Genomic DNA, 24162 nt, shown 5'->3' with positions numbered 1-24162 from the left:
TGTTTCCCCCCCCCAGCCACTCTTTCTCCCCTGAGTGGCTTCTTTGCTGCCCTCTGACAGTCAGTCCCACCACTGCTCTTAGCTCCTTTATACAACCTTCACTTCAGATGCCCCAGATTACTTTGAATTCAGTCAAATATTTTCATTTCCCTTTCCATCCAGACAATGTTTTTCCCTTTCCCTTCCAGATTAAATTCTCTCCCACACAGATGATTGTTTTTCCCTCTCCAAAGGTCATCCAGAAGGTGGTTTCATAACCAGTTCAACCATGATGGGCCTTACAGCGCTGTCTCGATTCTCTTGCGGATGAGATGCACGAGAGTAACGAGAGAAGCTTGTACAGCACCAAGTGCCATACAGGGTCTGTCTCTGGGATCCCCAGCAAAGTAAAGCCCTAAGAGAAGATCATCTCCAATCTAGCAAGCTGCTATCAGTCTGTATTGCCTCCAGCCCAGCCTGGCTCATCACGCAGCAGCGAGGAACGCCAGCCAGCGTCTGTCTGGTCAGCCTTACATACGAATGAAAGGAATGCAACCTCCTTCCGCCGCCTTCCATCCTCCAGCTCCCCAGCCCATGGTTTTCTTGTTTTCGTGCACTGCAGTAAATCCCTTTGATCCAGCAAGTGGACTTTGCATGTGCAAGTTGGGTGACTGGCCCGCATCTGCCTCCCTGCCTGCGAAGCCCACACTGAGAGCTCTTTGTCTGTCAGGGCACTCACACCCTTTTTACAGAGAGCCCACACTGGCAGACTGTTCTTGCATGACATACTAACAAGCCACCAGCCAAAGGAAAATATCTCGCAATCATTTCAGACCCTCTGGCTCAGTTTTTTAGCCATTGGCACTACTGGGTGCATTCACAACCCGCAGCACACTCGGTTCATGGCATGAAAAAACAAAGCACCAATGTAGGTAAGGTCTCCCTGTCCCTAGCCCTGAAGGTGTACATGGGAAAGGAGGCAGCCCTGCCATTTATAATTAAGTCCCAAATTTCCATAGCTATTCCTCTCTGTCCCTCTCTTTCACCAGAAGCAGGAGCTCCCTGTGGGGAAACCCCACTACAGAGGTCAGCAACAACAGATTTAATGTCTTGGTTGTACCAGCTCTGATTTAAGGCATCCAACAGTCAGTGATTTTTAAGAGAACAGAGTGCTTATGCAGGATGAAGGGGTCCAAATGACTTTGTGCTTTGGACTCAAATAAGCTAGTTAAATAAGCCTATCACACCCCTCCCCTCGATTCACTCAGATTGTTCTCAAGATGTAAATGTTCAAAGGCATTTAAACAATCTGCTTTCCAAGGAGAAAAATGGGAGCTAGGTGCCTACCTGCTTTCAGGTTCTGCATCAAAGATGTACTTTAACAACAAGGCTGCATCCAGTCCTCATTGCAAAATGAAACCATGCTTTCTCCTCAGCTGTGCACAGCTAGGACGTGGTTGGCTGCAGGGTCATTTTATGGCCACAAAGACAGGAGAGCTCCTCAACCAGGTTTGTATTTGCTCTTGTCTTTTGCCCTCCTGCTTTCCTAACAGCCTATACTATCTGCTTAGGACTTGGATGGAAACAGGAACACTCCCATGAACTACTAAATGGTTTAGGGACTGGATAAACAACTGATGGCTGAACTGGCAAGATCAGAGGGGCAGCTGAATCCACTGGGTGAGAGGCTGGGAGTGGGAGGTGTGGGCACTGCACCCAGGCAGCTGCAGTCTCATCATCTGGTACAGGTCTTGCCCATTTGCCAGCAAAGATGCACTTGCCTTTCTCACCACGTTGAGCACTGCTGTGGATAAGCAGATGTGTCAAGAGCACTTTGTACAGTCTAAGGCTATTCAACAGAAGTATCACAGGGCCAGTGAGAAACGTTTCTCATCATGAATTGTAAAACATAAGATTTCACATGCTGATGTTACCAAGGGGAAAGGCTTTGACCTCAGACACAAAATTCAATCAGACCTAAGGCTGGGTTCAAAAGCATGCAAAATCTTGCAAGGTTTTCACTCCAACAGGTGGAGGTGCTGAAAAATTAGTGGTTTTTGCAAGTGCTCTCACAGGACTCCTTGTCCACGTCCCCACCTACTGGGTGACAAAATCAAGAAAACTCCACAAGTTCACCTTTTCTAGGTGACAGTGTCACACTCCTGGCTAGCCTCAGGAAGGGACATATGAGACCCACCACTTCCAGCTCAAGGAGGAACACAGTGGCCACATGTGAACAGACAAGGCCATCGTGTCAAGAGCTCTCATGTTCTGCATTTGCGACTTCATGGGAGCCCCATCGCTTGCTGCAGGGTCTTGGCTGGGACATTCCCTTGGACAGCCCCGGCAGGGGCAGCCTCACAGCAGCACCAGCACTACGAGGAGCATCCTGACCACACTTGCTGCAGATTTGGAAGTGACTGCACTACTTTCACTGGCTTTCAAATCACTGGATCACAAGAGAGGTCACTCCTGGCAAGGTGGCTATCCCCAGTAAAAGCACTAGAAAGCCCATATAAAAAGATCAAAAGCAATGCCTTTTATGTCGTAATATGATTTATAGTTCAGACTATGTAACTTTTACAGGGCTGCCTAGTATCTGATGGATGCAGCTCTCTCAACAACCCACACATTTGTTTGATTTACTGCACTGGTCCAACATGTTATTTTCTACCTTGCAAGAACAATCTCGCTTCTAGGAATCTGCCTGCATGATAAGATCGTGAATTAAATGTGCAGTTATCGTAAGAGACCACACATTTTACAGTAAAATTGAGAAAACTGATTACAGCAATTCCTCTGGAAACAAGAATAATCACATGATAAGACAGTGCTAATGGGAATTTATCATCTCTCATCACATGTGAAGCTTAGAACAAAGCAGCAACTCAAGCGAACTGCACAGCTATTACTGCCAATGAATACCAGCTGAAAAGCTACTGAGGACTATGATCAAATGACAGGAGAGTGGGGATCCTGAACAGCCAAACCTAAGCCACTTCAGTACGCTTCAAGAAGCTTATACAGTGGAGCTTATATGCAACATTAGTAAATATTACCCAAAATTACCTGACATCTTCCCATACATCCTGTTCCCTCCCTACATACACCACTCCATTCAAACTCCACGTCATTCATTCATTTGTTCTCACTGTATTTTATCACCAGAGAAGTCCAAGATCGTGAGTGTCTCAAGGGTACATGCATCTGTGCACCTACGCGCCTGCATCTACACTCATGCTCTTTCACACACACATTATTCCTAAACCATGTATCTCAGATCTGAAATACATTTTTCTCTTTCCTCCATACAGAAAGCAACAGAAACCTACCCGTGCTATTTTCTCTTTGAAGCAATTAACACTTGACTAAAATTAACATTTTTAAAGTTGTCTTGGGGAAGTGAGTGCCGAAAACCCAAACTGGCATGCCCACAGTTTTAACATGAATGATACATCTACACCCATTAGGTATCTTAAAATTACTCTCCATCAAGCCCCATAAGTCATATGAAACCCAAGCAGATTAATGGAACGCAGTGAACTCCTCCATGCTATCAAGTAATGGGTACGTTTGCTGGCCTACCAGATTTTTCCACTGCCCTGTTTCATAGATAGAAGCGTGGACTTTCAGAAGAGATTTGTGTTCTTTTCTAAATGAGAATAAAAGGAGATGGTTACGGTTAGGTGGCAGGAGGACAAGATGAGAGAACCATCCTACACAAGTACCTGTATGAGTCCTCTGGTGAGCCTTTAAGTGGGAGCTCTTTGTATAAACCTTCCGGCACCCATTAAATTGACAGCGATGAACCCTCTTCTTGTTTTCTGGGGATGCTTCTGCCCCTGTACCTCCTTGTTCACTGTCACTTTGCCCGCTTTTTATCGTCCCCGCAGTTGCTGTTGCTACACCCACTTTCACGGAGCTGAGTGACGTTTTCTTGGCCACCAGTTTCAACGTCACGGTGCCATCTACCGCTGACAGAGTCTGTGAGGTTTTTACAAGGTGGCGGCTGAGCTCCGGAGAGGAAGGGGGTGTTAATGAGGTTACTGCATTGAGTTGGGCCTGGTTGACGGCTGTGTAGCCTTCGGTGGAAGAGCTGGTGGATTGCAAGCTGAGGCACGTCTCAGACAGCAGCTTGTCCCGCGAGAGGATAATGTCCATGTTGGCGCTTTTGTCACACATACTCGTCTCCACTGGTAAAAGGATGGGGTCCAGCCGTCGAATATCGTCCTCTGCATCTGGGGCCGAGGAGGCATGAAGGAAGCAGTCCAATTCCTCACCAAAGGTCTCAGAGATCTTCCGCGGTTCGGTCTGAAGGTATCGCTCCAACTCCAGGCATGTCTGCAGGAGGGGAAGGGAGAGGGGAGGGAGAGAAGCCACTGTTAGAGAAAGGTTACCGCACAGCTCCCACCTAGGGCAGGAGAACAACATGGTCCAGAGCCATTCAGAGACAGCACTCATGCACACCAGCACCTTCTTGCAAGATGGTCACATTTAGGAGACATGAGGATTTGGCACTTGTTTGATGCTGCTCCAAGACAGAATGTGGCAACGTCCAAGTACAGTAGTGGATATGATGGCAGAAGATACAACAACCAGAAAGCATCCTCTACATTTTCATGAAAGTCTGTACGTTGTGCCATGGATACCAGGCCCTTCCCAATATTAAATGTAATCTGGCCCACAGTCCCTGCCATATGAAGTTATCCTAACAGCCCCATCGCCTGGCCACATACAAACAAAAAGTCACCTCTCCAGAGAGCTGCTTCCTCTTCCTTCACAGACACTAACTTTCACTCCAAATTTAACTCAGTGTAGCTGCCTGGGGCCCAATCTGTTCCTAAAACAGCACAATTCTGAAAGGCAGCATTTTAAGACAGGTGACAAACTTCCGGTGACACCATGGCTTGTTTAAAGAGCCTGACAGAAGGAAAGATGTGACAGAAAGAAGGGACCTACTGTCAGTTTTAGAGAGGTTTTGGCACATCTGGTCAAACAGGGCTTCCTGTGTACAGGACACCAGACTTGCACACAAACACACAAATGTACCTTATTAAAAAGTAGGTGAAGATGCAGTCAAAGGGGCTGCCACACAAAAATGTGTTCCTGTCTCTTCACAGCAGTGATCATCAGCATGAGCATGGGATGAGCCTCCTACCTGAGTGCATCTTATTATGAGGTGCCCTGAGTTAGCTCCAGGCACCATCACGCTGCCCAGTGTTCTCCATAACGAAGATTATAAACTTTTATTGTTTATAGAAAACCATTTGCTATGGTTTGAGGAGCTTTTAATGGAGTTTATTAGTGCTATTTTTCATTTCTCACTGCCTGAAAGGCTAGCTGGTTTAATACCATCACTGCAATTTTACAGGACTTGGGGAAAGAGACATTCTAACTAATACTTTCAGAAACCTCTAAAAATTACTCCTCAAAGAACACTTCTGGAGATACACTAAGGAAGGGATTTTCAGCAAAAATTTTCAGCCTATGGGAGCTGGTGACCCAACTACATCTCAACCTGGAGAGTCCAGCATCTGATCAAGAAACAAAGGTTTCATATGATCAGAGGAGAGACAGCGACTCCTGCCTCCTGGGCACAGAGGTCCCATCAACCAGAGTGCAAAGAGGCCACACAGCTTTCTAGGAGCCACCACGTAACTCAAAATTATAACCTTCAGTGTACCCAGGAAGCAGTGCTGCTGGTTGCAGGTACAATCTGCTGGGATGACTTTCAGAGTTCAGAACTGAATTTGTCAGACAGTTATCTGTTGTTTCTTTTTAAAATAATAGCTGGTGATAGACCTGAGCTGTAGAGATGGACTTGGACAAAAAGCAATAAAATGGCAACAGAGACGTGCTGTACTGTAGTGCGTAGGTTATTTTCAGAGGCATGACACTGTATATATATATATATCTATCATATATATATGATGTGTCTGCACACAGGCCTGGAGGTGAGACACTCACTAGTTAGTACTCTTGCCTTAAGCAACCTTTCAATTTTCTTTTTTAAATGCATTTCTGGGACTACGAGGAACAGCTTTAGTTGGGGATCTGATCTCTCCCCAGATGAATTCCAACAGGTTTTGGGGGCTGCTTTCCAAATGAGTCCCACAGTCTTTCAGGAATAACACCCTTCACCAAAAGAGATGATGCTTTTGAATTCTCCACATCATGTAATTTGGGCTTTCTGACCCACGTTGCCTTCACCCAGTGGGGCAGAAACAGGTTTAGGGGCTGAATAAATAAATGGCTTCCAAGGAAAAGAGCAAGCGTAATCACAAATTAGGGATGGAAGGGAGGGGGGGTCACAGAGAAAGAGACAGGGACTCAAGGCCATTAAATCTGATGACAGTGACATGACATTTCAATTGCTGTGGGATCAAAAAGCTGCGCTGGCTCCGGGCTGCCCATGGAGGGGAGGCGAGCAGGAGGTGCTGCTCCTTTAAGGCATCGCTACCCCATGACAACAATAGTGGGCCTGACAGTTTTTTCCAGCTTCACCATTAATTTTCCATAAAGAGCAGTTTCTCGATGAGCCCTTTTCAAGCAAAGCCTGATGCTTCAGAAACCTGTAATTATTCCTGGCTCCCCCCTCCCGCAGCCATTGCACCTGTGCCATTTCAAGACACCAGCTGGTCATGTCTTGCCTTCTGCCTCTGAAATCCAAAACCAGTGGATCAAGCCCATCTCCCCATAGAGGGGGGAGGAAGCAACTCAAAGAAACAATATAATGCAGTCCCTCCCTCCCTCCCAGCCCCCTCAGCCTCACCATCAAGTCAACAGGGGGGAAAAGCCTAGCAACGCTGAGCCAGAAAAGCCCTCCACCTAATCTGCATGGCAGACAAAGCCTGGTGAGGGGTTACAGCCACAGCCCTTCCCTTACCCCCCGCCAGGGCCCTACCTGCTGCTGCATTTGCCAGAGCAGGCGATTGTGGGCAGAAACAAAGCGTCTTTCCCCATATGTACTTCCTAGCTTCTGCCAAGGACCTCACGCGACCTTCCCTCCTCAGAGCCCAAATCACCCAAGGAGTAGTGAGACAAGAGTTTTGAAACCAGCCCCTTCCTTCTCCACTTCTGCCCTGGCAAGACAATTTTTCGGTCAACTACGTGCACTCCCTCATCTTGAGCTCTGACCCGGAGAAACCAGTCAGGCTGAGAGCACCAAGGTTCCCCATTCCAGTCCAGTGGACCATCAGGAGGGGCAGGAGAGTTCTTTGGTCTCCGTTCCCACAAAGTCATTTGCCAGCAGGCACACCAAAAACTGCAATTTTTTTGTGGGACCAGCAGGATATTGACCACTATTACAGAGATGTGAACCCAAACTGCCAGATTCAGATGATGGTGAAACCCTGTAGGGGTAGGTGAACCTCCTACTTCCACTATGAGCCTGGTAGGAAAATGGTCCAAGGATACCTTTGACAGTAGCGAGCTGCTCTTGTCATGCTGCTGGCATAGTTCTGTTGGATGTCCACCTTCTCCTTAACCACTCATGCAAGAGAGGAGAAGATGTGTGTAATGGATTTAATACATGTCAAATGCAACATGAAGTCTGACTATTCTTTGGTTGCTATGTTGCAGCCAGTTTGGTGGGTATTAAACTTACAGTGCCTGTAAGATTTACTTCAAAAACTGCAACGGGAAGAGGATGATGGCTCCCTTCAGGAATACAAGAAGAAGATCCATAAGACTGCTGTTTGCTGTCAAGCTGGTTTTGCCAGCTAGGGATAAAAAGTGACCCGCTACTTCAACCCATCTGCCCTGATTAACAAGGGTCATTCTCCTTGCACCTTACTCCTCAATTTAGCCAGTTAAAAGAAATGATGATTCATGGCTGACAAATAATAGGATGTGACTTTGTGAGACCCCACATACTTGCAGAAAGCCAGAGAAAAGGATGGCGGTCTGGCCTGTGGACAATCTCAACAGAGCCTCAGTCTGGTTTTTCAATTTTGGACACAACTGCAAAAAGGGTCACTTTCCCAGCAGAGGCACATTTCTACTACCTGCAAGAAATGCTGTGTGTTTCCTGCCTACACATAGGTAACTCACATCATCTCTTCACACCCCACATTTATACAATCATCTCCGTCCTCTGGGGCACGTACAGCAGCAGAATACACGTAAACTGCACACCATGACACTTCCACATGCAGCACCAGAACATTCAGGCAGTACAAGACAACCGCTGTATTCCTGTCCTGTGCCTGGTAATGACCTACTTCTTGCCAGTCCTCTCAGAGTTTGCAGTAGCACTGATCCAGGGAAATCCAGTGTTCTGTACATCTGTCAATTCAGAAAGGTATGACCTCTAATCTACCAATATTCTTACCTCTGAAGCTTAACTAAAACTCATTGACTGACAGTAAAGGTTATTTACTAAACACATTGAGCATGCCCACCACTATGAACTACAATGCAAGAGAAACCAATCCAGCATATGCCTTGTAATAGAGATGATACCTGTGTATCCTTTTCAGCAGACCTTAGCACTCACCTAATTCTGCAGACAGCAGAAATCAAGACAGTTTTGCTACTAACTGCAACAAGACAAACCCTACACCTTCCAATCCCTCCCAGACTTGCAGATACTCAGCTTGGCTCAAATAGTCTAAGTTTAAGGATGTTTGTCAGCTGTCCAGGTTAAGATGCAACCCAGAACATTCAAAATCCAGATATGAAGGAGCTAGAGTCACCACTCATGATGCTGATATTTGACTTCGTCACGCTCCCCCAAAGAGCAATCAGCGACAAGGTTCTAGCTGGGATTACCACCATCATCAATGGACCAAGCCTCAAGGCAGTGTAGGTACCTTATGTCTCTGTCTTCCCTTTAGAGAATGATGGGGTAAAGACATCGGCCAGGGGCCTCTTGCAGGGACACAAGTTTGGCATCTGGGTTCAGGCCCAGATGTCTCTGGAAAAGCTAATTCCAACTGATGACCCAAAATGAATTCTCAGTTCCCAGGGTATAAAACTAAACTTGCTCCAATGAATTGCAAAGAACTGGGCTCGACTGACAGCCATGTTGTGTATCAGAACTTGACCCACACATACAGGCTCTTGAAAAATCACAGGTCACTTCAGAAGCACCTGCCTATGCTGTTAAGTCTTTACAGCACTCAAACACCTCCGCATTTTGCACAGTTAAAGACAGGACAATGTGGCAACAGTAAAGATCTGTCAAGAGTAAAAGAAAGACCAAACACTTAGGATGATTTGAGGACAGAAAGTCAGGGAAGACACCCTATCAACACGTTAACTGGGTTCCTCTGTTTTATCAATGCTGAAGTATTTTATAACATCTTGATTTTTAATTTTTTTAGCAGATCACGGGAAGTTCTTATCTGGAACTGCTAGTTACTTCTAAGTGCCATTTTACTGCAGATATAATTGGACACCAAGCACCAATCTTGGAAGTTATCCAAAACCTAATTAAGAAGTTGGATACTTAGATGGGGCTGTGACAGAGAATGAAAATGTTGAATGTGGTTGACAAGTGGGTCTGATCTACCAGCTCTGTTTACAGTACTTGAAAGGATTCTCTTTGCAGCATAATTTACACGAGCAAAGCAAAGTTATACATGCAATATTGAATGTCAAATTCCAACCTCCATCATGACCCCATCACTTTCCACTAGCACTTAAAAAAGGGGCCTCATCTCCACCTTTATATAACTGTGAAAGTCTCAAGACTGAAATGCAAAAGAAAGCATCCTCAATGTGGAAGCAACCCAAAACAGTAATTCTAAGGTCAATGCCACCACAGCTCACTCAGGCTCAGAGCAATCAGCAGCACCAGGTCCAGTGTCAGGTGTCAGGATTTCATCCTTCAGCAGAAGAACAAAAGCTTTGAGCTACGGTGGCACTGGCATTGCTGATACCAGAGGCAGACATTGAACTGGATGTTGTAGAGCAGCCCTGAAGTTCAGAGGAGTAAGAGCCTGAAAACTCACCTGCCTTCCCTGAAATGCCATGCTATTTTTGTTCTTAACCCTAAAACAAGGTTTGAAAGATGCCTCTTCTTCCCACTGCCAAAAGCCTTCATTACTTCCTGAACAACAACAACAAAACCCAGTGCTCTTGCCCATCTATTCCAAGATTGTCATCTGTTCCCACCCAGCTGCCAAAACCTCCAGCTTTTCCTCTTGGCAACCTCTACTGGACAGTTGCTAGTTGTCAAAAAGCTGCAGCACATCAGAAGCTTAACATTTGGGACAGCATAAAATAAACAGAATTTTGGTATTAAAATAAGTAATTTTGCAAAATGCACTTGGGAAAATGAGAAAACGGCAGTCTTAAACGAATTAATAGTAAGGAAAAGTTTCAGGCAAAAGCAAATAATTTCTATTGCAAAGGATTTACGACAAAACCCCTAGTCATGTGCTAGCACATCTCGCCTAAATGTTATATAGTTCACTGAAAAAAAAAGACAGCTAAAACCACTTTGCAGGTACAGCAGTAAGACACTTAATGACAGCAAACTCGTGGTAAATATCTGCATACATGTTCTTAATCCCTTGTATATACGAAGCAAATCAAATTAACTGTACACTCAACAAACAGGCTTTGGCCACAAGCAAAAAGCAGCTGCACACACAGTCAGCAAAGATCATTTGATACGTAAAGACATGTGGTAACTTCACCACACGCCTGAGCCGCCAGGCTGGCCCTCCCTAACACTGCCCACCACAGCCTGCAATGGACCAGCCCATTAACTCCCGACTACGCCACGCAGGACTCAAGCCTCTGCAAATTTCTTCAATATAATAATGGCTTGTGCCCATTTTCCCCCTCGGTCTCAGCCCAAAGAATGAACCTGTAAGGAAATGTATTTAGCCAAACCAGCCCACTGACTGTTACTCATGCACAACAGCACCCTCAGCAAATACTCTCCTACCATGACTCAGACAGCTTTTCTCACTGGATGTTCTCCACAGCATTTTTCTTCAGAGCATAAAAGATGCTGAAATCAGAAACCTCAACCACATTCAGCAAAGCTGTATTTTAATGTAAAAAGTTATGTGGATTTACTTGAAGGACAGAATCGCCATCTTCGCAGAAACACAAGCCATTTTCCTGTCGCTCTGGGGCATGATGTAACCTTTGATCAGCCTCTAAAGCTCAAAGGATCAAAAAACAATTCTGCCATAAACTCGTAATTTTCACCAGCAGAAATGGGTGGTAAAAGAAATGTCACAAACAGGAAAAAAGTCTGAAGCTCTAACTCCAACCAAGGAGTCAAAATCAAGATTTTTTTTTTCCCCAAATTTAGTGATAATGAAATATATGTTATCTAACAAATATTCTTTTAAACGGACAGGCCACATTTATTCACTAAAAATCTGTGGTATTTGAGCTCTAAGCATAGAGAATTTCTGTGCACTGGTTGTGAGATATTAAACAAAGGACTGCAGCTAAGCGTGGCTGAATTTGATAGGCATCTAGATTAAAAAAAAAGAAGGATGAAAGAAATCTGCAAACACTGAACCAGGGTTTTAGAGGGATTTTTTAAAAACATCTTTTAATAAAGATAGGAAAAAATTCCTGCAACCAGTTACAACAAAAAATAGGATCAATGTCAGAAAAGGATTAAAGATGGCCAAATCAAGCAGTCAAAGGAGCAGGCAGCCCATTCTGCTGGTATCGAAGTACGAGAACACCCATGTATGCTTGAACACCAGCGCAGGCCCTGCCTGCTGCCGTGCAATCCAGACAGCAAGTACAATGACCATTTGAGAAATCATATATCTGTAACGTGCTTCAAAATCTTTCTGAAGAGATCATTTATTTATCTAACAACCCTGGATGGCTTTGAGTGAGCTCGCCAGTGGCCCTCACTGCAAACTTTTTCCCAAACATCTTCCAGTGTGTATTTAACCCGTTGCCATCCGGTTTGGACGCAGCTTTAACTTCGCATTATAAATAGCAGAAAAGGACAATTAGTTCCTTGACTTGCCAGTCCTAGCTCTCACTGAAATCAAAGGACCAGGTTCAAAGCATGCCCTAGAGTGTGGTAAACTTCTCACAGGAAATGGATATGCAAGAGCAAATGCTGACGGCTGTGGAACATACAAAACAGAGCAATATTTTAGGTCTTGATCCTCAACCAAGGCTCACCCTTACGAAGTACTGCAGTGGGCTTACACAGCAGAACCGGATTCCTTCTGATTACTCTGGATAGGATCAAGAAGGAAGAAATGTACTCTGCAGAGATGTTTCATTCACATCCAGACATAGCTCAACATTTCCTCCTCAGCAGCTGACACAAACGGATACACCAGTTGTGTCCTCACACTCTCAGGCAACAGCATATTCGTAAGCACACTTCTTCACAATTAGCTTATTAAATCAAGCTGGGGGAAGAGATGTGATCAATACGCTCAATATATGCTACATTTCATAAGAGTCCCAGGTTGCGAGTCATCTCCTCTGCTCTGACCTAAAAACATATTAAACAAAAGGATGCATAACACTGAATTCCTAGCCCAAAAACGTGCAATTCCTCATCTAGACTTTGCATGTTCAACATTTTTGCACTGGGACTACTGTATCTGCCCTGTACACGATGCCCATTCATTATCACATCTCATGGCTCAAAAAACCTTTTGTATGTTCTCTTTTGTATTATTTTTGGCTGTGGGGAGGAAGAGGTGGGGACCTGTCTGGGAAACAGGAAGCAGGAGGAAGGAGGGGAATGTGTTGCAGAATAAGGTCAGAACAAAAAAGAATAAAAGAGCATTTATACCATTTCTAAACGATAATAAACATATAGGAGCAAAGCCTGCCTCCAGCCACACAGGGAGCAATGGGCTGTTCGGCTGAAGTTTAAATTTTAACATGAGCACAGCAACTGCCCAAGCACATTTACAAAAAGCCATTTGCTGCTTTTTCCTTTGATTTTTTTTTATCACTTGGGCAATCTGTTATCTTACAAAAGCAAGAAGATGCACGTGCTACTGTGATAAATACGCCAGTCTGGACAAGGAAAAGAGAAGACAACAGACTCGAGTTTCACCGTCACACTGAGAAAAAAACCTCAACTAGAAACAAAGCGATGGGAAACACAACCGGATTCTCAGCTGGGGTAAATCAGCACGGAGCAGCCCTGATTTCATGGTTCCTGTTTACATCAGCTGAGGACCCTGCCAACACTCAAACTCCATGGAATTCTGCTCTTGATTAGCACCATTTAACTCTGTGGCTTACATGAAGCAGAATTTGACATGTTCTTTGACGGCTGGAGGTGGTTATTTTATATTACAAATCTTGTCTACTTTATTAAGAACAAAGTGACCCAAATGGAAAAATGGGAAGAATTTAAAAACAACATCAACTTCAGACATCTTGATACTTGGATTTGTTTCTTTTTTTTTTTTTTTCTTTTGGTAAATTTTGGGCAGTCTATGTGGAGTATTCACAAACCGGTTTCTGCCACTTCTAGACCAGTTTTCATCATCTATGCACAGACACAGCAGCCTTCATACTTCAATGTCCCCCTGCAGGTAAACTTGCCCCTCACTCAAAAGCCAGGTACCCTCCGAAGGATGCTCCCTTACAGCAAAGGGTGTTTTTCCATTGCTTCTGTTTTCTACACTTCTCTGCCAAGGCACTTGTTGCAAAATTCTAGCCACCGGGGATTTTGATCAACCTAAAATCTCATAGGCAGTGCACCTGGGCTGCTACACACCCTGATACATGCAGCATGGTCTTCTTTAAAAGCAATCTGCTAAAGCGAATTGGTAAAGCACCTGCCAGTACTGGCCCAACTGCTCAGCAGCAACCCAGGCAGCTGCCCACAGGCATCTGAAGAGACCTGTATCCCCAAAATGCATTAGATGAAGCAAACAGGAGGCCTGGCAGGGCCTTCTGCGGATGCCATTATCAACTCAAGGTGTGCTGGCAGAACTGGCCGAGGCACTGCTCACTCCTCATGAAAGGACCATGAGATCAGTCTCATGTCAGCGCTGTTTCCAGCAGGCTGTACGGCTACCGGCTGGAGCACAACACAGGAAACCAGGACATCCCATGAAGAGCCCTGCTATTTATTGACTTGAGAAAGCTGGGCAGGTCAGCTCACCAGCTGCTGCTTGGAGTCAGCACACCTCCGCCAGCCAATTTACACAACCAGGGCTCTCACGCTGGCTCACTTGCTTCGGTCTGTTGACTGTGGACACCCACCCAGTTGTTATGGACTTTAATATGCTGCAATAAGAAAGTGCTATTTCAGGACAAAGATATTAATAGCATAGCAGCCAGAAAATAGCCCAGAAGGAATGCAATGTCTTGGTATTCCTGGAAGATATGATGACTTCCCAGCATCCAGGCAGCCACCACGGTTAATTCAAGATGTTTCTGCACACAAGACCATCTTTTGTTAGAGGAGCTGACTACAGAGGCGAGATACCTTCATGGAAATGCCCTGCATGGGTACCTGCAAACTCCCAAGTTTGCAGAGACAACAATGCAGAAAGGCCCAAAAGGTGGCATTTTGTTGCTCTAAGCAGGCTGGTGAAACACAGAGGCTGGGCGCTGTGATGAAGCATCAGCAGAAACAGAGGCCAGGAGAAACTCTACTTTTCCTGAAGGTGGTGGATGGGATGGGACCTGTTTGAGCCCTGCTCAGAAACCTATTTGACACCAGGACTTCAGAGAGGCTCTGCTTTTCAGCCTCTCTTCCCTATGAGCACCCTCTCCTTCCTTTGTTTCTTCACGCTGCATCTCCTCAGCAACACTCTACTTGGGCAGGAGCCTCGCAGTCAAGGCAAGCCACTGTCCCCTTTCATGCTCTCTCTTAAACCTCCAATTTCTCCTGGCAAAATGTTCCTGGGAACATACTGGAGAACACCGTGCAAAACTGCCAGAACCTGCCTCAAGTTTATGTTGGCACCCTGCCCTCTAAAATTAATGGTGAGAGTTCCCAAGTTAATGTCAGGTGCACCATCGAACACAACACTCAGCACCACCTTGCAGAGATGATACCAGATGAAGGCATGTCTCTGCTGGCAAGGCTTTTAGCATCCATTTCCCTGCACCCACGTTGCTGAGAGGCTCTGTGAGGCCTTTGGCTTTCTGGTCCCATCCCAAAGTATCCTTTTTGAGTAACCTGAATTAAACTGGACACTCACTACGTCTTTCCCTGAGAAGAAAAGGCCCAAATGATGATGCTGGGAATCAGAAGAGGTCATGTTCACGACACTGCAGCCTTATCCATTAAACCGCCTAGACAGCTCCAGCTCACTACCAAACATGCACTGCAGGGAACTGTGGTCCCTCACCACTCTCCAGACAGGAAACAAACAAAACCCACTTACCAACAAGGAAAAGAGGAAATTCACTGTAGTCATTATAATCCCAACAGTGGACGTGTTGTCTGGCATATTCCCAACTCAGATGTTTAAAAAGTGTAGTTCGTTTACCTTAAGTGTCCTATTTTCCCCAATTTCCCTTTTCCACATCTATTTAAGCCTGAGCATCTCCTGAGATAAGCCTGCCTTTGTGGGTTGGCTGTATACCACTCCTTCCCTCTATTGTCTTTTTGAGATGGGATGGAAGCCTCCAATGTCACGGCTGGGAAGACCACAGCCAGGCTCTCTTGGCTCAGTCTGTGGGACGGGGAAGAGCAGGAACTGAGGAAGGACAGCCTCTCCCGCTGCAGGAGTGGGGTCCTCTTCCTCACGGTACAACCAATCCTCCCTGGCTTTCTGTTTATCATCAATATTGCTCAACTAAAGCTGGTTTTAGTAGCCCCCAAAGGCAGAGTCTATTGCCAGCTATCATCATCCCAAACACTTCCAGAGCTCTGTCACCATGCTTTGGTACAGTCCCTGCAATAGCTAAACACAAACATCATGTTTCCCCAAGTACAAATTATAGCTTTCAGGAGCTGCAATTTTATTTTGGTTATAAACATACAAAGGTAACCTTTATGCTGGGAGAGGAGGAGCTGTGCAAGAGACCACAGGCAGAGTCTCTGCTGTGCAGGGAACACTCCCGGGAGCGCTTTGCTGCTTTGCCTCCAGCCGGCTCCACATCCCAACCAGTTGCGCTTCCCAAGGAGTAGCATTTCCCAAGTGGCTGCATGATGTAAGAGCTGAAGCCAGTGCCAAAATGCCTTGTGGTGGCTGGAGCTGCTGGAGGGATCTGCTGCAGTCCCAGCAGTCCAGGAACTGGGACTCAGAAAGGGAGAGAAATGCACTCCAATCTTGCTTCTTTAGCTATAGCCAGCACTACTGGCAGCCTGTGCATGTAGGACACAATTTTCCAGGCATGACTCGTGACTTGGTTGCCACCTGAGACCCTGCAGAAGACAGTGCAGCGCTTCTGAACATGTGGGCTCCATTCAGGGTGCCCCAGAGGTGCTCCCACCAGCACCAGAGCAAGGTTCAGGGGTTTTCCTCCATTTCAAATGCCTCTAACACCTCCCTGCTCTGCAGATGTCCCATCATTACTCAGCGCCAAGCTCGCGACACCTGTCAAAGCAGCATGATGCCAAATTGCCCCTGCAAGCCTCTGAGAGCCCCATGGCACTCCAGTCCTCCTGTCAAGACTGCTAATGCGTCCCTTCCCCACCACGAGTAACGGTGCATTCTTGGAAGCAAAAACTGCATTAAAAGTCTTCTTTACATGCGAGCTAAGAGCTTTCTTTGCCTCATACCATTTTTACTCATAAATATAATATCAAGGTGATCGTGTTCTCCTCAGACTACTCAGACTGTTCTGTAAGTAAAACCTGCAATTGGCAATTTATCAGATGGAAAAATAAAAGCCACATTTGGTTTCTCCCTCCACTTAAAAATGACCACGTGCAGTCTCTGAAGCAGACCAATCTTTTTAACAAGGTCATGAATATCAGCCTGGAGTGGATGGGGCAGGGGAACAAAATCACCCTGCACATGTTTTTCCTTCTACATCGCTTTCTTACCGATGTTTTGCTCACTTTCTAAGCAAAAAGGAAACCTCTCCTGTTCCCGTCACCCTGTGTTTATCCACATTCCAGCAGCCAGCGGCTGCTCCTCCGGGTGCTGTCCAAGGGCAAACAACTGGATCTCACCACAACATATTTTTGAACTTGAGACACATCCAGCTTTGAGTGGGAGTGAGCTGGTAGCCCTGAGAGCAGCAGTGATAGAGGCAGCGCATGGTGGGACCATGAAATCTTTTGTAAGGGTCTTTCCTGGAGGCTAAGACAAAAAGCACGACGCACCCTTTGGCTCGTGAAAGGACTGGAAAATGCACTGCAGGAGGCAGAGCCACAGGAGTCAGAGTAAATCCCCGCATACATCCCTGGTGACAAAGAAGCCCAATCTGATCAATACAGCAGCGTTATTAACACTGCCTACCTTACATGAGGATAGTCATATGTTCTTGCCTCTGCTGAGTGTGGGGGAAGGGATGCAAACTCCTACAGCAATTCACAGGGGAAACGTTTCTCTCAAAATCATTAAGGTTGCACAAAGAACCTCTTACCCATTTCCATGCGGGCTGCTTTTTTGGGAGAGCTCTGCTTTGTTAGTATTGATCAAGCTCAGGTGGAATCCCAGAAATTCCGTGTGCTTTATGTTTTTCCAAAAAAGAGATTTTGTTTTTAATGACTTTAGGATCCTTATCTTCAGGCTTTTTTCCTGACCCTTCCTTTTGGGGGCTGGGTACAGACACATAAAGGTAGGTGGTTAACAACAGAAGGTAGGGCTTTATGATTTGCAAATTTTGTAAAATGATTATGAGGATTAGGGGTTCAGTGCATTTGGATTCAAGCAGCAGTAATGTTAGTAAAAGGGAATGTATCACTGCCAGCTCTGAGCCCCATCCAGACTCATGGCCTTTCTGTGTTTGGTTCTTGACAAACACAGACAATGCTGGTGAGGAACTCACCAGGAACATGGGAGGGGAAGAAAAACAGTCCTAGCTAATCACCTGCTTAACCACAGCCAGCAAATCTGCAGATTTTGTAAAAACTAGGTCCTGTGTATGCTTGTGACGATTTTGGAGAGGGCTGGAGAGCTACCGCCCCTATGCCAGGTGACTCAGAGAAAAGACGGCAGAGAAGCTAAAGGCTGAGCGGTAAATACTGACAGCATGGGAAGAAGGACTGACTGTAATAATAAACACAAGACCAGCAAATGGCATTGAAAACCAGGAGAAAGACCTTCTGAGCCACAAAGAGAGGTGTGTCATCCATTGCTGGAAAGAAAAAATACCACAGAAACGCTGCACTAGCACCAAGCTCCAGCACTCATCTGGGACAAGGTATCATAAAAAATGGGGAAAAAGACAGACTTGGTCTCCCTCCACAGGGAAGAAATCCTGCCGTGAATTCCCTCTGCCACCTCTCCACCAAAAAACACTAACATTATCAAAGCCAAGCCCTGCACCAGGGAGATGAAATGCTGACTTTGAGCACACCAGGCCACCTCCACGCTGTATTTGCTAAGCATTTCTCACCAGAGCAGTGTGGTGCTGCTCCAGAGCTGCTGGCACAAAGTCCTCCCAGAAAAGGGTGCTACAAAAATGTCTTAGACAGACTAAAATTAACAAGAACAATTATATGACACTGCCCACTGTCTGCAAACCAGGGCCAGATTCTCAGAGGGAGGAGTAAATCTACAGTGCTGATACTGTAGCTAGTGCAGTCATCTTAATTTACACTAAGCAAGGATCTGGCCCAGAAAAATATTCATGTCAAGTTTGCAGCCAAAAATTCCTCCACTAGACCACATTCCACCAGTTAAAACTGCCAGCAAAGACAATTGCAGAAATAACTTAATTGAAATGGAGATCGGGGAGCTGGTATCCTTTTCAAACTCTGCTCTCTCCACCAACATAGCGCTTGGGTGTCCCAATTTCCCAGCCTGGAAAATGGGCATGCTACAGCTTCCCTGCTCTGTAAGGGCAATGGCTGTGAAGCATCTTATCTATCCACAGCCCAACCATCATATCAAACAGACATCTGAATGCTCTAAGCCTCTGGGTCTTGGATGAAAGGGTTTTTGCATTTTTCTCTGTTGAAACAGCTCTGTCATTATTCTCGGAAAATTTGATGCTCAAAAAGGCAACTTGCAAGTTTTGCTTCCAAAGCGGTAGGTGTCGGGTCCTCCGAGTTACTGGGGTACTGCTGAGGGTTTTGCTGCTCCAGATGCGCAAATTCAGCCACACAGTCCCTGTTACTGAAATACAGGTAGGTACAAAGAGTACTGCTTCCCCACAACTTTCTTATTCATATTTTATCTCTGAACTTCGGCTTCAGTACTGATTAACATCTGCATGGACAGTGGATTTTCTGCATACCCCTCTGCTTTCAACTTCTCCAGAAAGTCATTAGATAGGAGAATACACCCAGGCTGTGGACCAGTGCAATCACACCATCAAGTCATACGGATGGTGGTGCCTCATGGTGCCTCATCATAGCAGGTTCTTTATTTGTTTCCACTCCTTCATTTCCATTAAAATATTTGGCTTTTTACATGTTGGTCTGCAGGATCATTAGCAATACCACATGGTCTAGGACTTGTTTCTTCACAGTCCTCTTGTTCGAAGCAAATATCCCTCATGGACACTCACAGCTTAAAAGCTTGCTGAATAAAGGGGAAACTGTTCTGTTATAATTCCAGCAGACCACATATGGGATGAGCAGCTTTCCTCCTGCGCAGAAACGAAAGGGAATCACCCATCTTCTGAAACACCAGCAAAACGCTTCTTTGCCATGTGAGCAGCCCAAGCTGACAGGAGCAGAAATGGTTAAAACCAGCATAGCAGACAAACACTGCAGGAAGAGGCAGAGCCCGGGGGACCACCAAGCAAACAGAAGAGCACCTGCAGTCCAGAGCAGCTAACGCTCCCCCCAGCTCAGGCAGCCTCCCCTGCCTCACGCTAGCAGCGTGGGCAAATCCTCCTTTAAGGTGGTGGGGAGCCACCCTGCTCGAGGCTACCACAGCCACCCACACCGGTGGGTGCTGGTGGAGAGGGGGACCCTCCAGAGGGACGGTGGTGGGACTCTGCTGCTTTGGGCAGGCCTGTTCCTTGCCCGTGTCAGAGCAGCTCCCTCTGCTGAAGAGAAGGGCAGAGGTGTGGTGCGTGGGCACCAAAATTCAAGGGGCCTTTACCCTGTAACTGTGATCCAGGTTAAACACCCACCTCACATCATCAACCACAAAATCAGTGGTCTTCAACTAACTGACTAACCAGCACAGAGATGACTGCTTCCCAAACAAAGAGCAGCAACTCACAGCAATCCTGCTCTTCCCAATAATAATACCACCACGTGATTTTCAAACCCACAGTTGTATTTGTGTTTTTAGGCTCTTCAGAATGCCATGATCTTCCACAACTCACTGTCAACAGCCAGCACTCAGAACCTGCTACCATCAAGTCAAGTCACCAGCACTGATTTGATTTCACCCCGTTTAGTCTGATCTGTTTTGTCAAACAAACAAAAACTTGGCATAAATTTCTTTGTTTCTCCTTACTTTGAGGGATTGCAGCCCTCACTATAAAAACATGCTTAATAAAAACAAATAGGAAAACTAAGGAAACTGATAAAAAGCTTTCATTGTGGAGGAAATCAGGGAAAAGGGCTTAAAGGAAGAAATGCTACATTTTTTGGTGGTGCTAGCGGAGGGAGGCAGTATATGAAGAAACCCACACAGGGGCAGGAAATAAATCCTTGAGATTGAATTTGGAAAACAACAAATTAATGCATTTAGGGAAGAAATGGCAACACAACATGCACACACACAGCACAAAGCAGAGATCTAGTAAGGCTGAAAAGAGACCTAAGACAGATAAGACACAGAGAAGACCAATACAGCTCCGAGGACACATTCTTAGCATCTGATATTCAGGAAGATTGGAATGAACACAGAGATGGAAAGTATGACAAAATTGAAAGAGACATGCACATTTATTACTATTTATCGCATCTGTTCCACAGTCAGTGTTACAATCTCCAGTCAATGAGCAGGGGTCTCATTTCACATTTAGATAAAAATTCTTGAAAGAGTTAATACAGATAAAGATGGGAAAAAGCATCACAGTCCATGCAGCTATGAACACGGTGCACCCAAACAAAGCAATGGACTTGCTCACAGAGAAGAGAGAGAATATGGGAGGGGGAGGAATTAGACTCAGGTAGGAGACAGAACAACCTGTTAGATATTCCTCCCCTAAATTAGGTTTTAGCACATGCTTCCAAGCAAAGCAGGGCCTCACGCTTGGTGGATTTCAAATGAGACTGGAAAGCACCACTGAGGCATTTAAGAAATGGCACCTGGGAAGAAGAATTTCATGATTTAACAGTGGTAATTTCCAAGCTTATTTGTTTCTGGACCAGATCTGCTTATATGCACAGTTTATTGTTGCTGGGTGAAGGCAGCGATCAAAAATGCCTTTTCATCATGTGCTTGCTGCTCTTGATCTTAATTTGCCTCCAAAATTAGAAAGTAAGACCCCCTCGCTGAACTCAAGGTCTTCCCTGACCCTTTTCCAACCTTAGAGGCCAAGCTGCAGACAGAATGGGGCCTCACACCCTCTCTGTGATGTGACGTGACATGACATGACGTGACATGACAGGACATGGACACGCTTTTGGTTCCAGTCAGCGCAGGAGGAAGCCCTCAACTCCATAAACCTGGTGTGTCCTCTGAGACACATTTCCAACCTGACACACCGTACGTGTGATGGATTCCTGAAATGAAATGTGTCTGGCCGCCCGTATGTGCACATGCAGGGACCCCTCGTAACTCACACTTACACTACAGATTTTTGGGCATCATTAAAACAGAGCAAAAACGTCTTGAAGAGGACTGACTTATAGAAGCAGATTTTAAGGTCAAAAAAGGCCATTCTGATAATACAGTCTGACCCCTGGACAACACAGCCCACTGAATTACACAAAGGGCTCCTTTAGCTGCTCATTTACACCTGCTTTCAGGTTGGTTTCCACTGCCAGATATGAAAGCCCAAGGGTAAATCGGAATGGGATCCTTCCTTCTTCCCATGCACTGAGACTGCTGAGAAACCTCTCTCATCTGTCTTCATTTCACAGATGGGTATTGCTGTCCTGAGGGAAGCAATGCCCATACAAGACATCGTCCTACCTTGCACTGTTGGAAAGAGCACATTTAGTGTTTAGAAACATCTTCCCATTCCCTCCCACCCTCACATTTTCTTCATCTGAAAAACCAAAGAAAACAAATCATGCTACATTCTTTGTTTTACAGAGGGCAGCTCAGGACCTCCCACTCTTTCATGGAAAGAAAATGTCTTTCCGGTACACTTTCCATTATTTATTAGCTGAAGGTGGGGGGAGAAAGGGTATTTATAGGATGCCTAAGGCCATGCTCACTATAAAACAGAAATAAGCCAATACAGCGAGAGCACAACTTAGTGGCCTATTGTGCAACATTTTAAAAAATGTACTCTCTCATTATGGCACTTGAGAATATCTCCTCCCCCCAGCACCAGTGGAAATACATTTATGAGAACCACAGAGCAGCAATATTGTTTTAATCAAATCCTTAAAATGGGCATGCTGTTTGCTGCCGCATCCTGATATTTATTCCACATCCTGACAAGAGCTGGGATGTGTATAGATCATTCTCCTGCAAGGTGTCAAGTGACCTGGTGGACGCTGGGCCAGTGTAAATCCACCTATCACCACTGTGATTTTGGCAGATCTGCACCAGTTTGCATCAGCCCAGGATCTGACTCACTGACTGATCTGAAATCCCCAGTGCGATGTTGGTACTGTTCTTCCCATTTACAAAGAGAAAAAACATTCAGAACTGAATGTCCAAGGTTTCCTTGACCTTTTCCACTGAAAGAAATGGAAAGGAGACAGAAATTCCCATCTTATGCCACAGTGCAACAACATCTGGCCATGGATGCAGCTTGCTCAAGCAAAACATTCACTGAATTACAAGGCCTTGCAGCTGGTATAGCTCTCACTGCACGAAGATAATCCATGTGAGACAACTCCAGTGAGGAGGAGTCTTCAACCTAGGGCATCCACTCAGTGCACAGCTCAGCAGGCACTCAAGACTCAGAAGATGAGTATTCAGCATTTTCTAAAAGTCACGTGCACTGGAGGTATTTGGGAGTAAGAAACCACCCACGCCTTGCGTCCCTTGCTCTCCTTCAAGTGTGCTCTTCAAAGAAATGTAACAAGAATTTCTCATGTTGGAAAAAGAAATTCCAATGCAGTCTTTGTAGGCTCCGGAGCCCAGTGCAGGCTCTGTGCACCTACTGGTATTCTTCTCAGCACTAAGAAACTATGCTGGGAAGTCACCTGTTTATGAAGCCCTTCACACCAGAAAGTAACTCTGCACAGGCACTCTTCTGTTCTCCCTCAAATAACCGTGGCTTATAAGTGTTTTAAACAAAACACCAAAGCTCAGAAAGCCAAAGATGAGCTTGGCCCACTCAGTAAAGAGTATTTAAACTGGGTACCCTGAAACTCATTTGCCAGCATCCAAGAAAGATTAATAAACGAGTCAAAACCCACAAAACTGTCTTGAGTGAGCAGAAAATCAGGGCTGTCTGAAGAGACAGCATGAGCTTTGCAGCCAACTCAGAAGTATAGGGTGGTGCCAGGGGACCAGGCTGTCCCGGAGGCATGCAAACCAAGCACAGCAAAGCCCCTGCATGACCTTCTTTAACCCCCAAATCACCCCAGCTCCCGAGGCTCTGATTCAAGCAAACATCTATATCCAGGGAAGCGCTGGAGAGAGAGATTTCAGCCTGCGTCTGGAAGGTTTCATACTGTAACCAACAGAAGAAACAGCAGAGCTCCTCCTGACCTTAACTGTACAATCAACACCAAGACTCACTCGCTCCAGAAAAAAAACAAAACCACAGATTAAACCAGGCCTCTCTGTTTTCATTGTATACAACAATCTTTCTTTTCACTTTAAAAACACAGGAGAGCTAAGGGATGTGTCAATAAAAGAAGTTTACACTGTTTTCCTGCTGTAGACAGTAGGAAACTACCCCAGGTGACATCCACTTAACCCTGAACTGACCGAACCCGCAAGAGAAGCACCTTACATTTTTTCTTTCCCTGGGTTACATCAGCACTCTGCCTCTTCTTCCAAGACACTGGAGACCCCCAAAACTGTAAGTGCTTCCTTCCTCTGGTCTGATCAGACAGAAATACCCCTTACCCTCTCTATTTGCAACCCCTCCCGC

The 24162-nt window shown here is 45.6% G+C and overlaps 1 protein-coding gene across 1 annotated transcript in view; it reads right to left on the bottom strand.

The window, feature by feature from the left end:
- The window catches only part of KLF7 (Kruppel-like factor 7 (ubiquitous)), a 62211-nt gene that overhangs the window by 28127 nt on the left and 9922 nt on the right, over window positions 1-24162 (bottom strand). The window contains exon 2 of the mRNA XM_010185542.1: window positions 3708-4320. Within this exon, the coding sequence (XP_010183844.1) occupies window positions 3708-4320 (613 nt within the window). The remainder of the gene's footprint in view (window positions 1-3707; window positions 4321-24162) is intronic.

This window comes from Mesitornis unicolor, unplaced genomic scaffold, assembly GCF_000695765.1.
Source record: "Mesitornis unicolor isolate BGI_N332 unplaced genomic scaffold, ASM69576v1 scaffold17945, whole genome shotgun sequence".
In the NCBI taxonomy this organism is placed as follows: Eukaryota; Metazoa; Chordata; class Aves; order Mesitornithiformes; family Mesitornithidae; genus Mesitornis; species Mesitornis unicolor.
The sequence above is the reverse complement of the archived record's forward strand: the minus strand, read 5'-3'. Positions and strand labels throughout refer to the sequence as shown.